The following is a 17,025-nucleotide window of genomic DNA, read 5'->3' as shown; positions in this document are numbered from 1 at the left end:
ATCTGGAGCCAGCCATCATTCTCCAACATTTAAAATATCTTATCTCTTCCTCAGGTGTGGAAGAAGGATAACAAACATTAATTGTTAGGTATGTGTTTCATGCATTAAATGTAAGAGATCATTTTTGCTGATGTGTGACTTCTATGGGGAAAAGTACAAACACTTCAGATGCAGAAAAAATTCTGATGAAAATAGTCTCCTTTTAATATTTCATATTGTGTTGTTAGTTTCTACAGCTTTCTCTCACTCTACATTTCTGTAGCTGGACACTACTGAATCTGGCCATATTATCTTTAACTGGACATTGCACGAGTGTGAATAAGAATTTTAGAATGTTTGCTTTTCCTAAACTTTAGGGATTCGGGCCACATTGCCCTTATGTTTCTTTGATATTATTTCCAGCCTTTTACCTGTAACTTTTTTTTGTTGTTGTTTCTTGTAAGCATAACCACTCAGGAGCATGTGGCACAGTTTTATATACTCAGTCTATTTATATCCCACTTTCATGGTGAAATGATGGATGAATCTGCATCCTGGTCTGTTTTGGGGTTTGTTAATTACATTAATTTCTTTTAATAAAATAACACTGTTTTAGTGAAAATGGCAGTCAGAATAACAGATAGGCATCGATAGACTTAAATTCGCTTCCTGACTTTGACACTTCTTGGCAATTAATAATAATTAACACTAATAAAACTTAAAATGGCCACTGTGAGTTTTGCCATATAGAGCCATTAGCTATTAGAGAGGTGTTAAGCAAAAGGACTTTTATAAGAGAAAATGCCTTCTCAGTGCCAACTGAAATGGGAAAAGCTAAATTTCTACTTTTTTAGAAGCTAAGGATTTCAGCAAAAGCTATTTTAAGATTTTCAGTTTCTGTGGCATGTGAAACAGTCTGTTCTTTAGATTTATCTCAAAGTTATATAGTATTTCCTTAATAAAAGTCTAGATGCCTGTCTGACAGCAGCAGCTGTTTTATCCAAAGAAGTTTACTAACATGTTCTTACAGACAGACACACTCAATCAGCTTTACATCTTCCCAGGTCCTAACTCAGTCTTCCTCCCTGTTTGTACATGTTTTCATGACGGGCTTCAAATTTTCTTGTGTTTCTTACAGCATTTTCTATTGGCTTATCTACATTACTGTATGGCACTCTTGCTAGAATTTCTATTTCTATTTAGGCTGAAGTTTTATGGATTATGGGTGGATATGAATGGAAATTCCCAAGAAAGTATTCTCTGAATCTTTATCTCTTTGAAATTTAAGAAATGAGGGGCTTTAGTACTTGTAGATTTTATATAGCCTCATATTTTCAAATAATGATCAAGTTACTCATACAATTGGGCTATTAGCAGAAACTATGGAGCTAAAAATATATCAAGCTATTAAGCACAAACTTGGATTGCATTTCATGTTTGTTTTAGCTGAACATTTTGCTTCCCAAGCCGTAACTTTGATTTATTTTGTATTAAACTTGGAGTAGTAGAGTAAGATAAGTGAAGTGACACAAAGATTATGCTTCTACAGAAATGTTCTTAGCTGATTTGCCAGTAGAAGCAACTCCCAGCTGTATTCCATCAGATTTGTAATAATACGTGCAGAAAGAAAGGAGAGTGAGGAGATGGGACAGTTTTAGCATTGATCGGGTCTCTTATCCTGCTCTTCATGAAGTCATACAAATAGTTACACTGGCACTATGAACAGGACAGAGTAGGACAGAAAACAAGCAGCTGAAGGAGAAACAAGAGAGTGGAATGCAGATATGAGATAATTTAATTGGCTTTGCTGCAGGGAGAAAAGTCTGTGGAATTATAGTCTGTCACACTCAGCATGCTTTATTTGTATGGAAATAACAGATGAAAGAAAGAGGTGGAGGAGTTTTGCTGGAAAACAGGAGCAGCTTTAATTACTGAAAGCTATATGCAATATCACTGTGCTACTGTCCTCTCTTGAGTGCAGCATGTCTAGTAGGACCGGTCACTGTGGTAGGCTGGAGAACAGGGTGTATGTGTACTTGTGAGCAAGTGTTTTATAATTTCAGCATAATTATAGTTAGGAATAATCCAAGTGAGATGCATTTCACCCAATTTAGCTATGTAAAGTTCTATTGTCTATGTATATGGATGAGAGGCAACAAACAGAAGTTAGAACATGGCAAATTACAATTAGACAATAGGATTTTTATTTTTATTTTTTTGCCATGGAGGTGATCAAATACTGACACAGGTGCCAGTATCAAATACTGCCACCGTGTGGCTGTGGACTCTTTATCCTGGGAAGTGTCTGAGACTTGACAGAGCACGGCCCCGAGCCATATGAATCACAGAATCACAGAATGGTTGAGGTTGGAAGGGACCTCTGGAGATCATCTAGTCCAACCCCCCTGATCAAGCAGGGTCACCTAGAACACGTTGCACAGGACCTTGTCCGGATGGCCTTTGAATATCTCCAGAGAAGGAGACTCCACAACCTCTCTGGGCAACCTCTTCCAGTGCTCTGTCACCCTCACCGTGAAAAAGTTTTTCCTCATGTTCAGATGGAATTGTCTGTTTTTCAGTTTGTGCCTGTTGCCTCGCGTCCTGTCGCTAAGCACCACTGAAAAGAGTCTGGCTCCATCCTCTTGGCACCCTCCCCTCAGATACTTACATGCATCGATAAGATCCCCCCCGAACCTTCTCTTCTCCAGGCTAAACAGGCCCTGCTCTCTCAGTCTTTCCTCATCTGAGAGAGATGCTCCAGTCCCCTAATCATCTTTGTAGCCCTACGCTGGACTTGCTCCAGTGGTGCCACAACCCTCTTGTATTGGGGAGCCCAGAACTGGACACAGTACTGCAGATGTGGCCTCCCCAGGGCTGAGTAGAGGGGGAGAATCACCTCCCTCCACCTGCTGGCAACACTCTTCCTGATGCACCCCAGGAGACCATTGGCCTTCTTGGCCACAAGGGCACATTGCTGCCTCATGCTTAACTTGGTGTCCACCAGCACTCCCAGGTCCTTCTCCGCAGAGCTGCTTTCCAGCAGGTCAACCCCCAACCTGTACTGGTGCATGGGGTTATTCCTCCCTAGGTGCAGGACCCTGCACTTGCCTTTGTTGAACTTCAGGAGGTTCCTCTCCGCCCACCTCTCCAGCCTGTCCAGGTCTCTCTGAATGGCAGCACAGCCCTCTGGGGTATTGGCCACTCCTCCCAGTTTTGTATCATCAGCAAACTTGATGAGGGTGCACTGTTCCTTCATCCAGGTCATTGATGAAGAAGTTGAACAAGACTGGACCCAGGACTGACCCCTGGGGGACACCGCTAGCTACAGGCCTCCAACTGGACTCTGCACCGCTGATCACAACTCTCTGAGCTCTGCCATTCAGCCAGTTCTCAAGCCACCTCACTGTCCACTCATCTAAACCACATTTCCTGAGCTTGTCTCTGAGGATGTCATGGAAGACAGTGTCAAAAGCCTTGCTGAGGTCAAGGCAGACAACATCCACTGCTCTCTCCTCATCTACCCAGCCAGTCATTCCATCATAGAAGGCTATCAGATTGGTTAGGCATGATTTCCCCTTGGTGAAGCCATGCTGACTACTCCTGATCACCTTCTTGTCCTCCACATGCTTGGAGACGGCCTCCAGGATGAGCTGCTCCATTGCCTTTCCAGGGATGGAGGTGAGGCTGACTGGCCTGTAGTTCCCTGGGTCCTCCCTCTTGCCCTTTTGGAAGACTGGGGTGACATTAGTGACATATGATCCCATTAGACCTGCTCTGAGCAAGGAGTTGGACTAGATGATGTCCAGGACCCCTCCAACCTAAATTATTCTATGATTCTATAAGCAAGGCATGCTAAACTCAGGAAAAATTTTGTTTTATCATAAGTAGGTGCACAAGATAGGTCAGGTGAATCATTCTCTGGAGATTCTTATTTCTCTCCATTAACTCTAAGATGAGTCCGGGGATTCAGCACATTTGTAGATGAGCAACTATTTCATGTTACAGTCAGACAAGAGCAATCTCACCTATTAAGTTCCAAATCCATAAAGATTTTAAGAATGTGAATAGTCCCATGGAATTTAGTTGGAATGTTGGTTTGCCTTACATTATCGACATGCAGATCTTTGTAGAAACAGAGCATAATCACGTTAACTCATCTTAGAAAATACAAGAAAATATTACTAAATATGAATTTAAAATGACAAAGAAAAAAAGCAGACAAGATTGTTTTCATTCATCTTATTGAATGAATTGTCAAAATAAATACAAGCAAAGGTAAAAAAAAGAAACCCTTCAGCTGTAATTTTGAGAAGTCTTAATGCAAGTATTTGTATTTTCTTTTAATCACTTGGATGATACAGAGGCATGTTATTTTCTAATTGGTCTTTCAGCACAATGGGAGTGTGTGGGAGATGTGAAAATTTTAAATAATAAGCCATCCTACTACCTTCCTTGTAGGAAAACTGGATTTATCTTAATGATGCCTTTACAGATGACTTGACAGGTCAATAGCTTCAGTCTCATATATAATATATAGGTGTCCCTAGTTATTTCCTGACATATAAGATGGCTAATAAAATCTTCATTTAGATAACAATTATTGGATTGCTCTGCCATTGTAATGCTCGTTCAGAATCAGGTTCAGTTTCCTCTCATGCTCTGTAAGCCTTTTGGCAAGAGGACAGTCTATAACCCATGGCAACTGAATTGTATTAATCAGTGTCATGAATACAGAGAACATCAGGTACATTTTGTTTAAATTATATGCAAAGGATTACTTCTTCAAGATTTTTCAGCTCTCCACATGATTTAAATATATAGTTTATATGGTATATGAAATTCAGACGTGTTTGTTAGGGAAGAATGGATGTTCATGTGCATGACATACTTAGCAATGTGGTAGATTTCTTTGAAGTCTAGAAACCCTCTGCTTTCAGAAGGAAGAGCAATATAGCTTGCTTTTATATTTTTATTATTATTATTAATAACAATAAGCTAACATAGTGCAAATCAGATTTTTTCAATAACACATCTCTGAAAACAGTCACTTCTTGAACAAACAGGTATTTTGAAAAACAAAAGCAATAAAGCTCAGTAATGAGCACCACGACTACTCACTTCAACATATTCAGCTCACTCCAGACTTATTTTTTTCCTATTTTGATGCCAAAGTAAGTGGAAAGCAAGCAGGTCTGCCACTGAAATCCAAGGCTATTTATCCAGAGACATTTATTGAAGACATCTGGGGGCAGGGTCTTTCTGAAATAATCCTAGTGGATTAGAATTTAGTATGTTGTCAGCAATCAGAAGAAAAGGCAAAATAAGTCTCACCACCTCCAGAAAGAAAAAAAAAAAGTAATAATTCTTTGACCTCCGTGGTAATATTAATATGAACAATCCTCTGACAGTATTAATCTGTTTATCTTTTGGGGGGGATAGGAAGGAGATTTCTTTTGCCTTTTCTTCTGCTTGCTAACAATATGCCACACTGTGATCCATGATTCTGTCTTCTAAGGAATGCTATTTACTAGAAGAAGCACAAATGAAGAGGTGTGCAACATGCAACCTTTGGGGATAAGGGGAAGTGGTTCCTGAATACATGGATTCTGAAAAGAATGAGGATGCTTCATTTTTGCTTGTGGCACACTTAATTGCAGTACAGACTTCAAAGCTAGAATTCAGCTAAATATTGCAAGGGTGAAGATTCAAAAAATAAGCCAGCTCACTCCTCTTGCTATGCTGCCTTCATGCTGCTGAACAAATTAAAGGGATATATATGAGCTGTAAAGAGCATGTAAATACACTGCTCTATACTGCAAAGAAGCAGCAATTTCCTTAATTTTCATGTCACTGATTTTTTGATACACTTTTAGACTGCAAACATCTGGCATCCTAAAGGATGTCTAATTTCTGACTTAGACATTCTACTTCACTTGCTGCATAAGGAACAGGTAATAAAATGCTCCCTATCTGAGAATCAGTACTCAGTACTGATCTCTAATTCCGTGTGGCACAGTTCCTGTCTAGCTTTTCTTTCCTGCCTATATCTTGATTTTTCTCTGAGTTAGCAGCTCATTTTAGTCAAGGGTATGTCTCTCCGTGGAGAGATCTGCAGAATGCCTAGCCACTTCTTGGATATCTCTGTGTTTATATTCTGCTGAGCAGATCTTATTCTGTAGCCTGCATTTACTTGATTCCTGACAACTGATTTCCAAAATATCTTGCTGCTTGAGCAGAACTGTGACAAACTATAAGTCTTCCTTAAGGATCAAACTGCCCTGTTACAATAGTTACAATCCCTAATGCCATGTCCCTGCACTTTGTACTGTTAGGTTGCATCCCGTTTCCATTAGTTCCTTTTTTTTAAGATATAGTGCTCCTTTTCTGTACTGATGATACTGATTCTGTGTCACCAGTGAGCTTGATTAGTGTAATTCTATGATGTTCTGCATCAGCAGCGGCCAAATTAGTCCTTAAGGCACTCTATTAATAATATCTCTCTAAATCAACACTTTCTTTTTCATTACAAATTGCCCTCATCTTTTCCTTTTGTTACTCTCTGCCATGGTTTCCTACCCTACTGGCCCCTTTGCTGGAGTTAGATTCCAGTTTGGCTGTGGTATTTTTCATTTACATACTCATTCTTTGTTCAATTGATACACCTTCCTTATCTCAAAACGGTTTGCTTCATTTCTTACTGTCCTATTTACTTGCCTAATTAAAGGCATTTTGTTAACCCACTGAAGTGTTAAAATGGGAAATAGATGACTTAAGAAAGATTCTCTCTCTTAAAAACCCAGTAAGCCAATTATAAAAACAAAACAAAACAAAAAACACAATACAATGCAATAATTACAATGACCAGAAAATCAAGAAATAGAAAATAACACCAAAACCTAATTAAGCTGTTTTTTTAATTGGGATAATAGCTACACGGGATCATAGCTGCTGTGCCTACATTACTTCCAGTCCACTCATTTCTTAAATTTAGTTTCCATCTGCTTCCAAATGAGGGTTTTTTTTTCCCCCAGTCTCTAAATTCATAATGTTCCAGAGGTTACAGATATACAATATTCACTTCTTAAAGCTCTGGTCAATGCAGCAAATAAAGGTGATTATGTAGTACTATCAGCAACTGCTAAAAGAATAAAAATACTTATCTACACATTTTTCTAAGGTTTTAGACATTCTCTAAGAAAACTGAAAGGCTATAGATTAATAGAACTATTTTCTCCCTCTTTTATGTAACTACAAACTTGTGAAGTGCATACTTTGGGTGAGAAAGACTTATTGATCTCAGTATTTCACTGTCAAACTTACTTATATTACAATTAGTGACCAACTCTATCCCTAATGTTTCCATCACCAAGTAGCAATTAATATTCACAGGAACAGAGTTTTCACGGCATATATTACTGTAATATTTACACAGAAAACAGGGCATTTAAGACACTGATGGATTGATGAGAACTTTAGGATGATAAAAGTGGTGGTGCTGTATTATAAAAGCAAGCAAATAAAAAAGTTATTGATTTAGTAAGTTACCAAAAAGAGTACACTAATCTACATGCTACATAGAAATATTCAGATAAACTCCAATCATATCAACAATCTGAAATACACTAATTAGGGGTGACTTGGGTAGTTATTATTTCTTGCCCATACTCATACTCTCTCAAGATATAGCTAGAAAAATCCTGCACTGAGAAGAGAAGAGATATCTACTACATTTCTTATCTTTCCTTTAGGTATCCTGGGACCATTTTTCTTCCGTTTTTGTTTTGTAACAAAAACGTGTTTGTGTGGGGCAAACACACTTCATGGACTTGACCTTTGCAGTATTTTTAATCATTCCTCTTTGAGTATAAAGAAGGAAAAAATTTCTTCCCATTCTCTCTGGTTTCTGTTAATACCTCTGGTGCTGACGAAATCTAATATATATGAAAAAATGTACTCTTTGACACTAAGTCAAAAGACTGAAGACTTCATGAGGAAAATCAAATGAAAAATCAAGTGAAATGAAAAGTCAAAGGTAAATCCTTTTCTTTATAGTGAAGAAAAGAATAACAATCAAACAGATACAGGTTTTCCTGGCCATCTGATGACACAAGAGCTAAAAGTATGCATTATCTTGCCAAAGTTACTGGAAAGCTCAGAAGAAGTACCAAGCTTTTTAAAACATGTAGTTTAACCACAAAGGAAATGATATAACCTAATTAGATTAGATTAGATTAGACCTGATCTAATACCACACTAAAGTTATATTATAGTCTAACAGACAACTCTAGCTTATAAAATGTTTCTAATCCAAAAAAATGGTCAAAGACATTCAGCAAGACACTGACATGCTATACATTGACATACTCAATATTTTTTTAAAGTAAAAGCAACAAAAAGATGGCCTTCAGTAACATATCAGACTCTGTTTGACCTTATGACAGGCAATCTCTTTTTTGTTCATAAGATTGTCTGAAGGCTGGAGATTATTTACGATACTAGAAAAAGAAAGCTGAAAATTATGAAGGACAAGAAAAGAAAAGTGCATGAGGTCATGTAAACTGACTGACAGCAGTTTTCCACATCAGAACAGCAAGAATAGTTGGGCTTAAAGATACTACACATATACTGTACAAAACTATATATTAAAACAAGCCACAGCAATTAAGCAATTGATTTTAATAACAAAAAAATGCTAAGTCTGCTGTGGCTATCTGCAAGAATTTCAGAGGTGAAAAAGCTGGTTTTCCAGCGGGGAAAGAAGGACTGGAAGAAAGCAGTGTGTGTTATGTGGCTGAGTGGATAGACAGCAAGATAATCACACAGGCTTTAATAATCTTTCCCAAACCATAACATTTTGCACAGTTGCAAGCAAATTCCTAAAGCCATCAGGACATAGATCATTCTGATACAAAGAATGATACAGATCATTCTTTCTCAGTTTAATTGATGTAGAGGGCAGGGGAAAAGGCCCTTCATACAGTTCACCCAGTAGAAGAGAAAGCACACAGCTGTGTATGTGATACTACAGAAAACAGTTCCAATAGTTCAATGATACGGACTTAAAAACAAGAGTGGCTGTTCCAGTGCCAGTGCACGTTCTTAAGATCAACTGAGATAATCCTATATATTATCCTGAGGATAATATATAAAGAAGTATATAGAAAGAAATATATAAAGAAGCATTACAGCAAAACAAAGCCATGACAGAGAACAGGAGGGATTCAGAAAGTAGCAAGGATGACATATAGATTAATAAACTCATTTAATAGTGAAAAAGCAGGCATACTGTTTACCTAATTTATGCAGACAGACTCTAAATAAATATTCAGAGAATGGCAAAAAAAGCAAATTAGTCAGCTAGACCCATGATATATTCAAGGAAATTGGCATGGACTCATTCAAATGAATTTAGACTGATGGCTGAAATGTGAAAGTGAGTCGAGATATGCAGATATGGTTGAAAGAAGGGATTTTATCCAGACTGATGTTACCATTTATCCTTAGAGTTGTTTATAGGTTTCATTTCATGCAAGGCAGACATTTGATTATATAAAGTAAGTACTGAAGACAAATGCTGGAATTTATGCTTATACAAACATGGAGAAATGTAAAAGAAAGAGTAATACGTGGGATAATAGTAAGAATATCAGCATGTATTTCAGAGGAGGAGAGAACAGGTAAGAGCAGTCTGGTACCCCTCATAAGAATACAGCATTGGTAAGAACATGTGAATGGCCTCATCAGCAATTACTCTCATGGTATTCCTTTAATGCTCTTGTGGATATTCCTGTAGGATTACCAAAAATAAAAAGCAGCAGGGTGCGTATCAGTAGAACTGAAGTATTATGTGATAGTGACAGGCTCTATGGAATGATTCCAACTTCCTGTAGTGTTTAAAAGAAAGAGCAAAAGAACAGCAATAGTGGAATGCTGTGTACAGAAAGTATATACTGGAGCCAGATGCATCACAAGAGACTGCATCTGTCCAAGGCTGAGGCTGAAAGCACTAGGCTTCTTATTCCTTCCATGAAAAATACTTATAACAGAAGGTGTTTTATTTCAAGGCAATCTCAAAATGCACACATTGCTGACATTTTCTGAATTGGAATCCATTTGGATTGCTCCAATTAACGCACAGAGTGCACAGGAGTGAAACTTTCTAACTAGCAGGGTGATAACTGAACTCAGTCGTTTAAATGTTTTAACTTCTTCCCACTTATCCTTTAAGTGCAATAACACTGATCATAAGAGTTGATGCCTAAACATGCATGCAGAGATTTGTTTATTCAACCCACAGGAGAACTTCTAAGCCTTGTTTTGATATATTTATTTTGGAATGGATAGAGGCCTGTTATAGATTTGGAAGAGTGACCATGCAAACTTGCCAGCTGAAGGAGGGAGAAAGAAAGTGGCGGAGAAAGTGATGAGAGACTTAGTAAAGAATAGAATTAACAGTTAACACAAAGACTGGGGAAGAACCTAAAACTCTTCTGGACAGATTATTATTATTTGATTTGTAATGCTTTAACGCAAAGTCTGGGAGAGGAGCTGACAGCTACTTCAGGTGACAGTATATACTTTTGCTTTCACATCTTTTTGTTAGTCCAGCAAAATCAGCTCTTCTATTCTATTCCACAGCTGCTTTATAAACCATTGCTTAGGTCTCTGAGATGCAAAAAGATTCTATGATCAAAAATACAACTTTCTGTACCCTGTACTTTGTAAAACTCTGTTACAGTCAATATTTGTTTCTATATGACAATGGTATGTTGCATAGTCACAAGAACTGTGCAGTATGTCATTTTTTTTTAAAAAAGGTGTTAACTAACAATATCAGAACTTGGGAATATGGAATATAGGCGTATTCTATTATAGAGATATGGAGTGAAATGTAATACCTTAAAAACTAATTCAAGTAAAGCCAAGCTTAACCTCTGCACTATCTGCTGATGGTAACTGAACTCCCAAGATAAAACCGATTATGGAAACATATTTTATGGAGCTATGTTTACTATACTTTTTTACTTTGTCATTGGTAATCACCAAACATACCATTAATTTCAAGAGAAGATGACCAGCATATATATATATATTTTATAATAAGAACTAAAGACTTTCATAAGGCAAAGAATTCTTGCATAGCCAACACTCCATAGCAAAGTATTAGGTCCAGCTAGCTAACCCAGTGCTTCCCTTTTTAGATTACAAACCTTAATTTATCTGTTCCAGCTTTGTACCTCGAGATTCGAGCCATCAACAGAGGAACTGATAAGGTGTCTAGCCAGCGCTTCTCGTATTTTGGTTCATTAGCTATGGGTGAAGAAGGTGATGGTGGAGCCTGTACAAAATAAATGAGAATCAGTAAGCACAGTCTATCAGACAACATAGTGCATAAAGCATAAATATGCATTTCTGGCTGTGCTTGTCCTGGAAGTGAATAATATATAGCAACAGAAGTATTCAAGAAGCTCAGGATCTAGTAGAAAGGATTTAAAAAAAAAGCATTTGTGTAAGAAAAGAGCACTGGCCATCTTGATACTATGCTTGTGATTTAATTTCAGTATTTCAGTAATTTTAATTTCAGTATATATATGCAAAGACTACAGTAGTCATGCAGAATACTGGTTTCTTATTTATTCATTGTGACTTTTATCCATAGTGTTATTTAATAACAGATTGCAAATCCTGAATTTCATGTTATCACTAACTATATAAGGACTGATGAATTTAAAAATTTTATCTTTGAAGTTTTCCTCCAAATATTTTTTCTAGTAAAGATTGCTGGCATTATTTAAGCAGTAAAAGATGTCCAGATCTCAGAACAGTGAAAATATGTACTTGTATGACGTACTCAGTTCATGTTATGAGAACAAACAAAAGAAAATAACATTAAATTAAATGTGTGTAAATGCCATTGCAAATTAAGTTAGGGGAATTAGACTGGACATACTGTCATCGATAAAAGGGTCTAGCCAAACCTAAAGTAGAGAGTATACAGAGATTGTTCAGCCTCCTAATATATATTGCCTCTTATGTATCACAGCTAATTATTTAATTAGTTCATGAAGGCACCACAGAATGAAACATGATTAAAAGTATTTTTTAGATTGTTAAAGGTGTCATAGAACCACTAACACTAATATATATATGTAGTGGTATATATATATATGTAGTTTGTTCTTTATGACATAATGTCCAGAGGTTTACACCATTTGTAAAAACAGAGGTTTACATCAGTGAAAGTACAGAAATATGTCCAAATTTAGAAAGAAATGGTGGCAACTGGTTTTGGTTGCAATTGATTTGAAAATTGTGTTTACAGGCAAAAATCAATTAAATTAGAAACAGCTGAGTAACTGCTGGAATTCATTGTTCAGAGTACCACTCAGGATTTATGATCATGATTATGTACTGCAAAATGATTATTAAATGGGAACAATAGAACAGCAAGGAGCTTCTTACTAAGTGCATAAAAATAAAAACTTGGAAAGTTTTCATTGGTACTTTTATCTCCTCACTATCATGACATCTGAGCATTGCACTCTTTTATAAAGATAGCAATACTATTTACAGAGAAGCAGCTGAGACAGATTCAGAGACATAACTATTAAGGTCAAAACTAGGCATCGATGTTCTCTATCTCTGAACCAAAATTATTTATTCCAGGTTGTAGAGAGAATTTCCTAGTACAGAATGTAGTTGAAAGCTGGCTATTTTAAAAAAGGTCACAAATATGCACTGAGTAGTACTTACAAAAGTAAATAAACTACAGGATGACCTAGCTTCAGCTCTGTTAAGCCCTGGTGTTCAAAAGCCATAAAACTTACTCAAAATAAAGAACATTCTGAGAATTGTTTTATTTCTAGTTCTTTTTCTTGATCATAAGCTTTTAGGGTTAACATTTTTTCCTAAAGCTCTTACAGTCAGCAAGGGCTGATCATTCTATTTATTTCTTTAAATAAATCAGAACAGTGAGTTTCATATTCTAACAGGACAACTGAGAGTTAGTGACTGAGGAACGCCTTCCAGTAAATGAAAAATTTGTAATGAAATTGCCAGAATTGGTAATACTAAAATATCTCTTAGGCTTCAAACCGTTTGGGGAAAAGAATTTTATTTAGAGTATTTCCAAGTTCCTAGGAAAATCCAGCTTTCATCTGATTGAGATCTCCTGGTGTTGTTGCAGTATGAATATTTAATAATAAAGTTCATAGACTAATTCTATTCCATACAATTAGCCTCAAAAGGCTAAGGTGTCTCCAGAGCTTTGCATAAATTTTATAAGATCATAGTGAAGAATCTGTTGCATATTTTTGAATTCTGTACAAATGATTTTGTGACATAACCTCATGCAATCCGAAGTAGAAAATGATCAACACAATCTAAAGTGCCTGTCTGGAAACTGAAATGTTTAAGAATAAAGCTGAAGGTAGTTTATTACAGTCAAACATAAATGCTTGAATACAATCACTGAATTTATATCCAGGAATCAGAAAGTAAAGAAGCCACAATTTCTGAAGCATCCTCACCTATTTTTCCCATCCTCTCCACTCTCTAGATATGGATCAGATCTAGATAATTTAAAGATAAAAGTCTGTCTTTTTCTCGTGAACTGTAAGTTGTACTTTTTTAGCAGACTGCTAAACAATATCCTGTAAAATTTTAGGCAACTTAAGAGCATTTGGCAGATAAGAATTCATGGGGAAGTCACTCTCACAGTGTAATGTTTCCATTTGCTACCTTCCACTGCAGTCAAATGCTTTAGTAGGATACCAGTGCAAAGAATAAATATCTCAGTGTAAGCAAAGAACAGAATTTTAGAAAATCCACATCGCATTCCTTCATTAGATTCACGAATTGAAAGAAAACAAATAACCAAAAACAGCTGGTCAAAATCTATTAATGATACTACAGTAGGAGAAATATTATTATAGTTGATGTAAACTCTAAGGAAAATTTGGCTTCCACAGACAATTTCTGTTTTTTGATATTTGAGAAACACATTAGAAAGAGTAATAGCTTTTCCAGTTCTGGACTACTTATAGCTGTGGAATATGTACTGCATGATCTGGTCTGTAACGACAAGGAATAGGGAAAGGATACAAAGGGGTCAAGCTGGTGACATTCTCAAATGTCTACTTCATACTGAAACATATTTTAGTACCCAGTTTATGGTAGAGCACAAAGTAGAGACTGACCCCTCTTTATCTTCTTAAGGGAAAAAGAGGGCATACACATGGCCATAGGCTACCACACAAAAAGTAAACTCTATCATAGGACCAACAGTTCATTTTGTTCAGTTTGTCCTATAACCTATTACATTTCAATTTGAGACTCATCCTTTGATTTATCCCCTTCAAAATTAGTGAACACATGGATAGACATAACAAACTGGGGAAGAATCAAGTCAACACAGCTTTTGCACACAGAGATCATGTCTCACAAATCTTTCAGAGTTGTTCAAACCAGTCAATTAATATGAGAGAACCAGTTGGTAAGGCACACTTGGGTTTCCAAAAATCATTTGTCCCACACAAAAGGTTCTCAGCTAATTTGCTATGAAATAAGGCAAGATAAATACAGATAAATAATTAGCTAAAATATAGCAAAATACAGCAAACAAAACACAGCAATTAATATCCATTTTTCACTGTGGAGGGGCATTATCATACTCCCACAGACAACTGTGGCCAAACCTATGCATATTGACGAACAAACTGGACAAGGTGGTGAACACTGGACTGACCCAGTTTACTAAGCACACCAAGCAATGAAGAACAATAACAAGAAAATCAAAATGAATATAGTTGCAGAAGAATCTCATGATATTCAATATTTCTCCAGTTGAGAGATAAAATGACAAAGTTAATGTAAATAAATGCACTTGACAAAAGACAATATTAACTTTCCATATGCTGTGGTGGGATATGAACAGGTGATTACTACTCAGCAAAAAGATCGTGCTGTTGTGGGAAAAACAAATGTTGAAAGGCATGGAATGGCTTCCATGCAAATAATGAGTAAGTAGACAAAGATTCATTAGACTAGAAAAGAAACAGTTGAGGGGGGTGTATGGCAAAGATTTATAAAGGAACAAAAATACAGAGAAAGTGTCTAGGAAACAATGGTTCACTGGGTCTTTTAATAGAAGAAGCAGAGATATCAAATAGAGGTAAAATGCAGCAGGATAAAAACAATGTATGTCTCTACATAACATAGAGTGAGGCTGTGAAACTTTTATCCACAAAGCTGTAGAGGCTAAAAGTTTATATGTGATCAAGAAATACAAATATATGGAATCAAAATCCAAATAGGGCTGCTAAACGCAAAGACACAAACTCTGGCTCAGGAAGTGTGTGAGAAATCACTGGAGGTGTAGAGAATATACCATAGAAATAACGCTATATATTTCCTCTGTTCTTGTACTCTGTCGAAAGCACGTGTTGAAGGACAAAGTCCAGTGTGCTGAGCTGGCTGCCCTTCAAGCCTTCTGTCTATGAAACAGCTGCTGCTCATGTTGCAACTCTCCACATCGCCCCTCCAAAGCACTAAAAATTTGGCTGTTTAGGGATCACCTCTGCAATCACATCTTTTATTCTCTGGTCCATTTCACACCTTTGGCTTTCTGCTGAGACCGCCAACAATGTTGCCAATTAATGCCAATTTGTTTGTAACACCTGTCCATTAGGAAATGGATTGAGCACAAAAATCTCATTTTTGACAGAACATTGAACAAGAATCAGTTTGTAATGACACATAATCACTACCCACCTGGGACAGATGTGAACTGTTGACCTGGAGGAGGGAACGATTCTGTATCCCATTAGCAATCACTGACCTATGAAGGACAATTTAGACGAGAGCTTTGTTGTTTTTTTAAACATATTCTATAACAACTCATTATGGGTCAACCAAGAAGTCTTTCCATAGGTAGAATAAAATGTCCTCTGTTAAGTGGGAGACCTAATTAGATACATCTCTATAATCAAGCTTCCACTCTCAGAACAGAGGAAGGTAGAAAATAGGATTGCAGCTGGCTGTGGCTGTCAACTTTTCATCTTGTTGTGATGTATGATTTGCAGAGCTTTAAACTGCCACTGATTCTGAATCTCTACAAAGAAAATATCATGTCATTGGAGGAAAGCACTTCTGAATCTTCCCTAGCAATTTAATTTGCAATTTCTCTTACCGCTGCCTCTTGAAAGCAGACACAGTGATTTTCTATGTTGACACAGCTCTTTCTTTAAACACAGGTTCCAAACAGGTTGAAGCTGAGTTAAGCCAGTTTGGGGGCCAAAAAATACTCAGGGTCATGCTACTCAGCATGCCTAAGCTTGCACTTAAATATGCTTTTTACTTTGTACTGCAAATACAATCTGGTTTGCAGGAAGGCAGGTCTTGCAAAGTCTTCATAGTGGAAGAAGATGAAGGACTATACCTGGAATAGCAAGGTATCTATTGCAAGCATTGTCATGGCACAATTAGGCAAAGAAAAAGAGGCAACAATAATTGGTAGGGTTTATTCTTAGAAGACTAAACTGACTAGCATCAAGCATTTGTACCCTTTAAAGAAGCTATCTTTTTTTCTTTACTACCGTGATGCCTTGCTCTGCTGTCACCAGCTTTGAGAAAGAAGGAGAAGGCAGAACCTTCTTTTTACCAATATCTGAGCTTCCAATGGTCTCTTGCAGTGTAGGACAGCAAAGATGATGGCACAAGTCAAGGATTCAAGGCTTTCTCATTCCAAGTAATGCAATCTTACTCTTGGTGGCAAATTTTAATTGAAAAAGGGTTCTAGGAACCTTCCACTTTCTGGAATGCTTCTATTTCCAGATATTCCTGATAACTGAATAACCTCCTGTTACAACCTCCTGTTTTGATAGGCTCTAGCAAACTGGAGATATTTGAAGCTATTTCTGCTGCTCTTGCAGAATCCTACTGGAAGGATGTGGGCCAGAAATAGCTAAGAAGATGTGATTCTTTTGGGGGTACTCTGCCTTCCTTGTCACTTCTTCTCAACCTGCTAATGTGTTTGGCTGGTATTGG

The 17,025-nt window shown here is 37.0% G+C and overlaps 1 protein-coding gene across 1 annotated transcript in view; it reads right to left on the bottom strand.

Annotated features, from left to right (window-relative positions):
• Positions 1–17,025, bottom strand: part of SNTG2 (syntrophin gamma 2) — a 295,649-nt gene that overhangs the window by 77,251 nt on the left and 201,373 nt on the right. Inside the window, exon 9 of the mRNA XM_067294829.1 lies at positions 11,190–11,317. Within this exon, the coding sequence (XP_067150930.1) occupies positions 11,190–11,317 (128 nt within the window). The remainder of the gene's footprint in view (positions 1–11,189; positions 11,318–17,025) is intronic.

This window comes from Apteryx mantelli, chromosome 3, assembly GCF_036417845.1.
Source record: "Apteryx mantelli isolate bAptMan1 chromosome 3, bAptMan1.hap1, whole genome shotgun sequence".
In the NCBI taxonomy this organism is placed as follows: domain Eukaryota; kingdom Metazoa; phylum Chordata; class Aves; order Apterygiformes; family Apterygidae; genus Apteryx; species Apteryx mantelli.
Note: the sequence above shows the minus strand (reverse complement) of the source record. Positions and strands in the feature narration are given on the sequence as shown.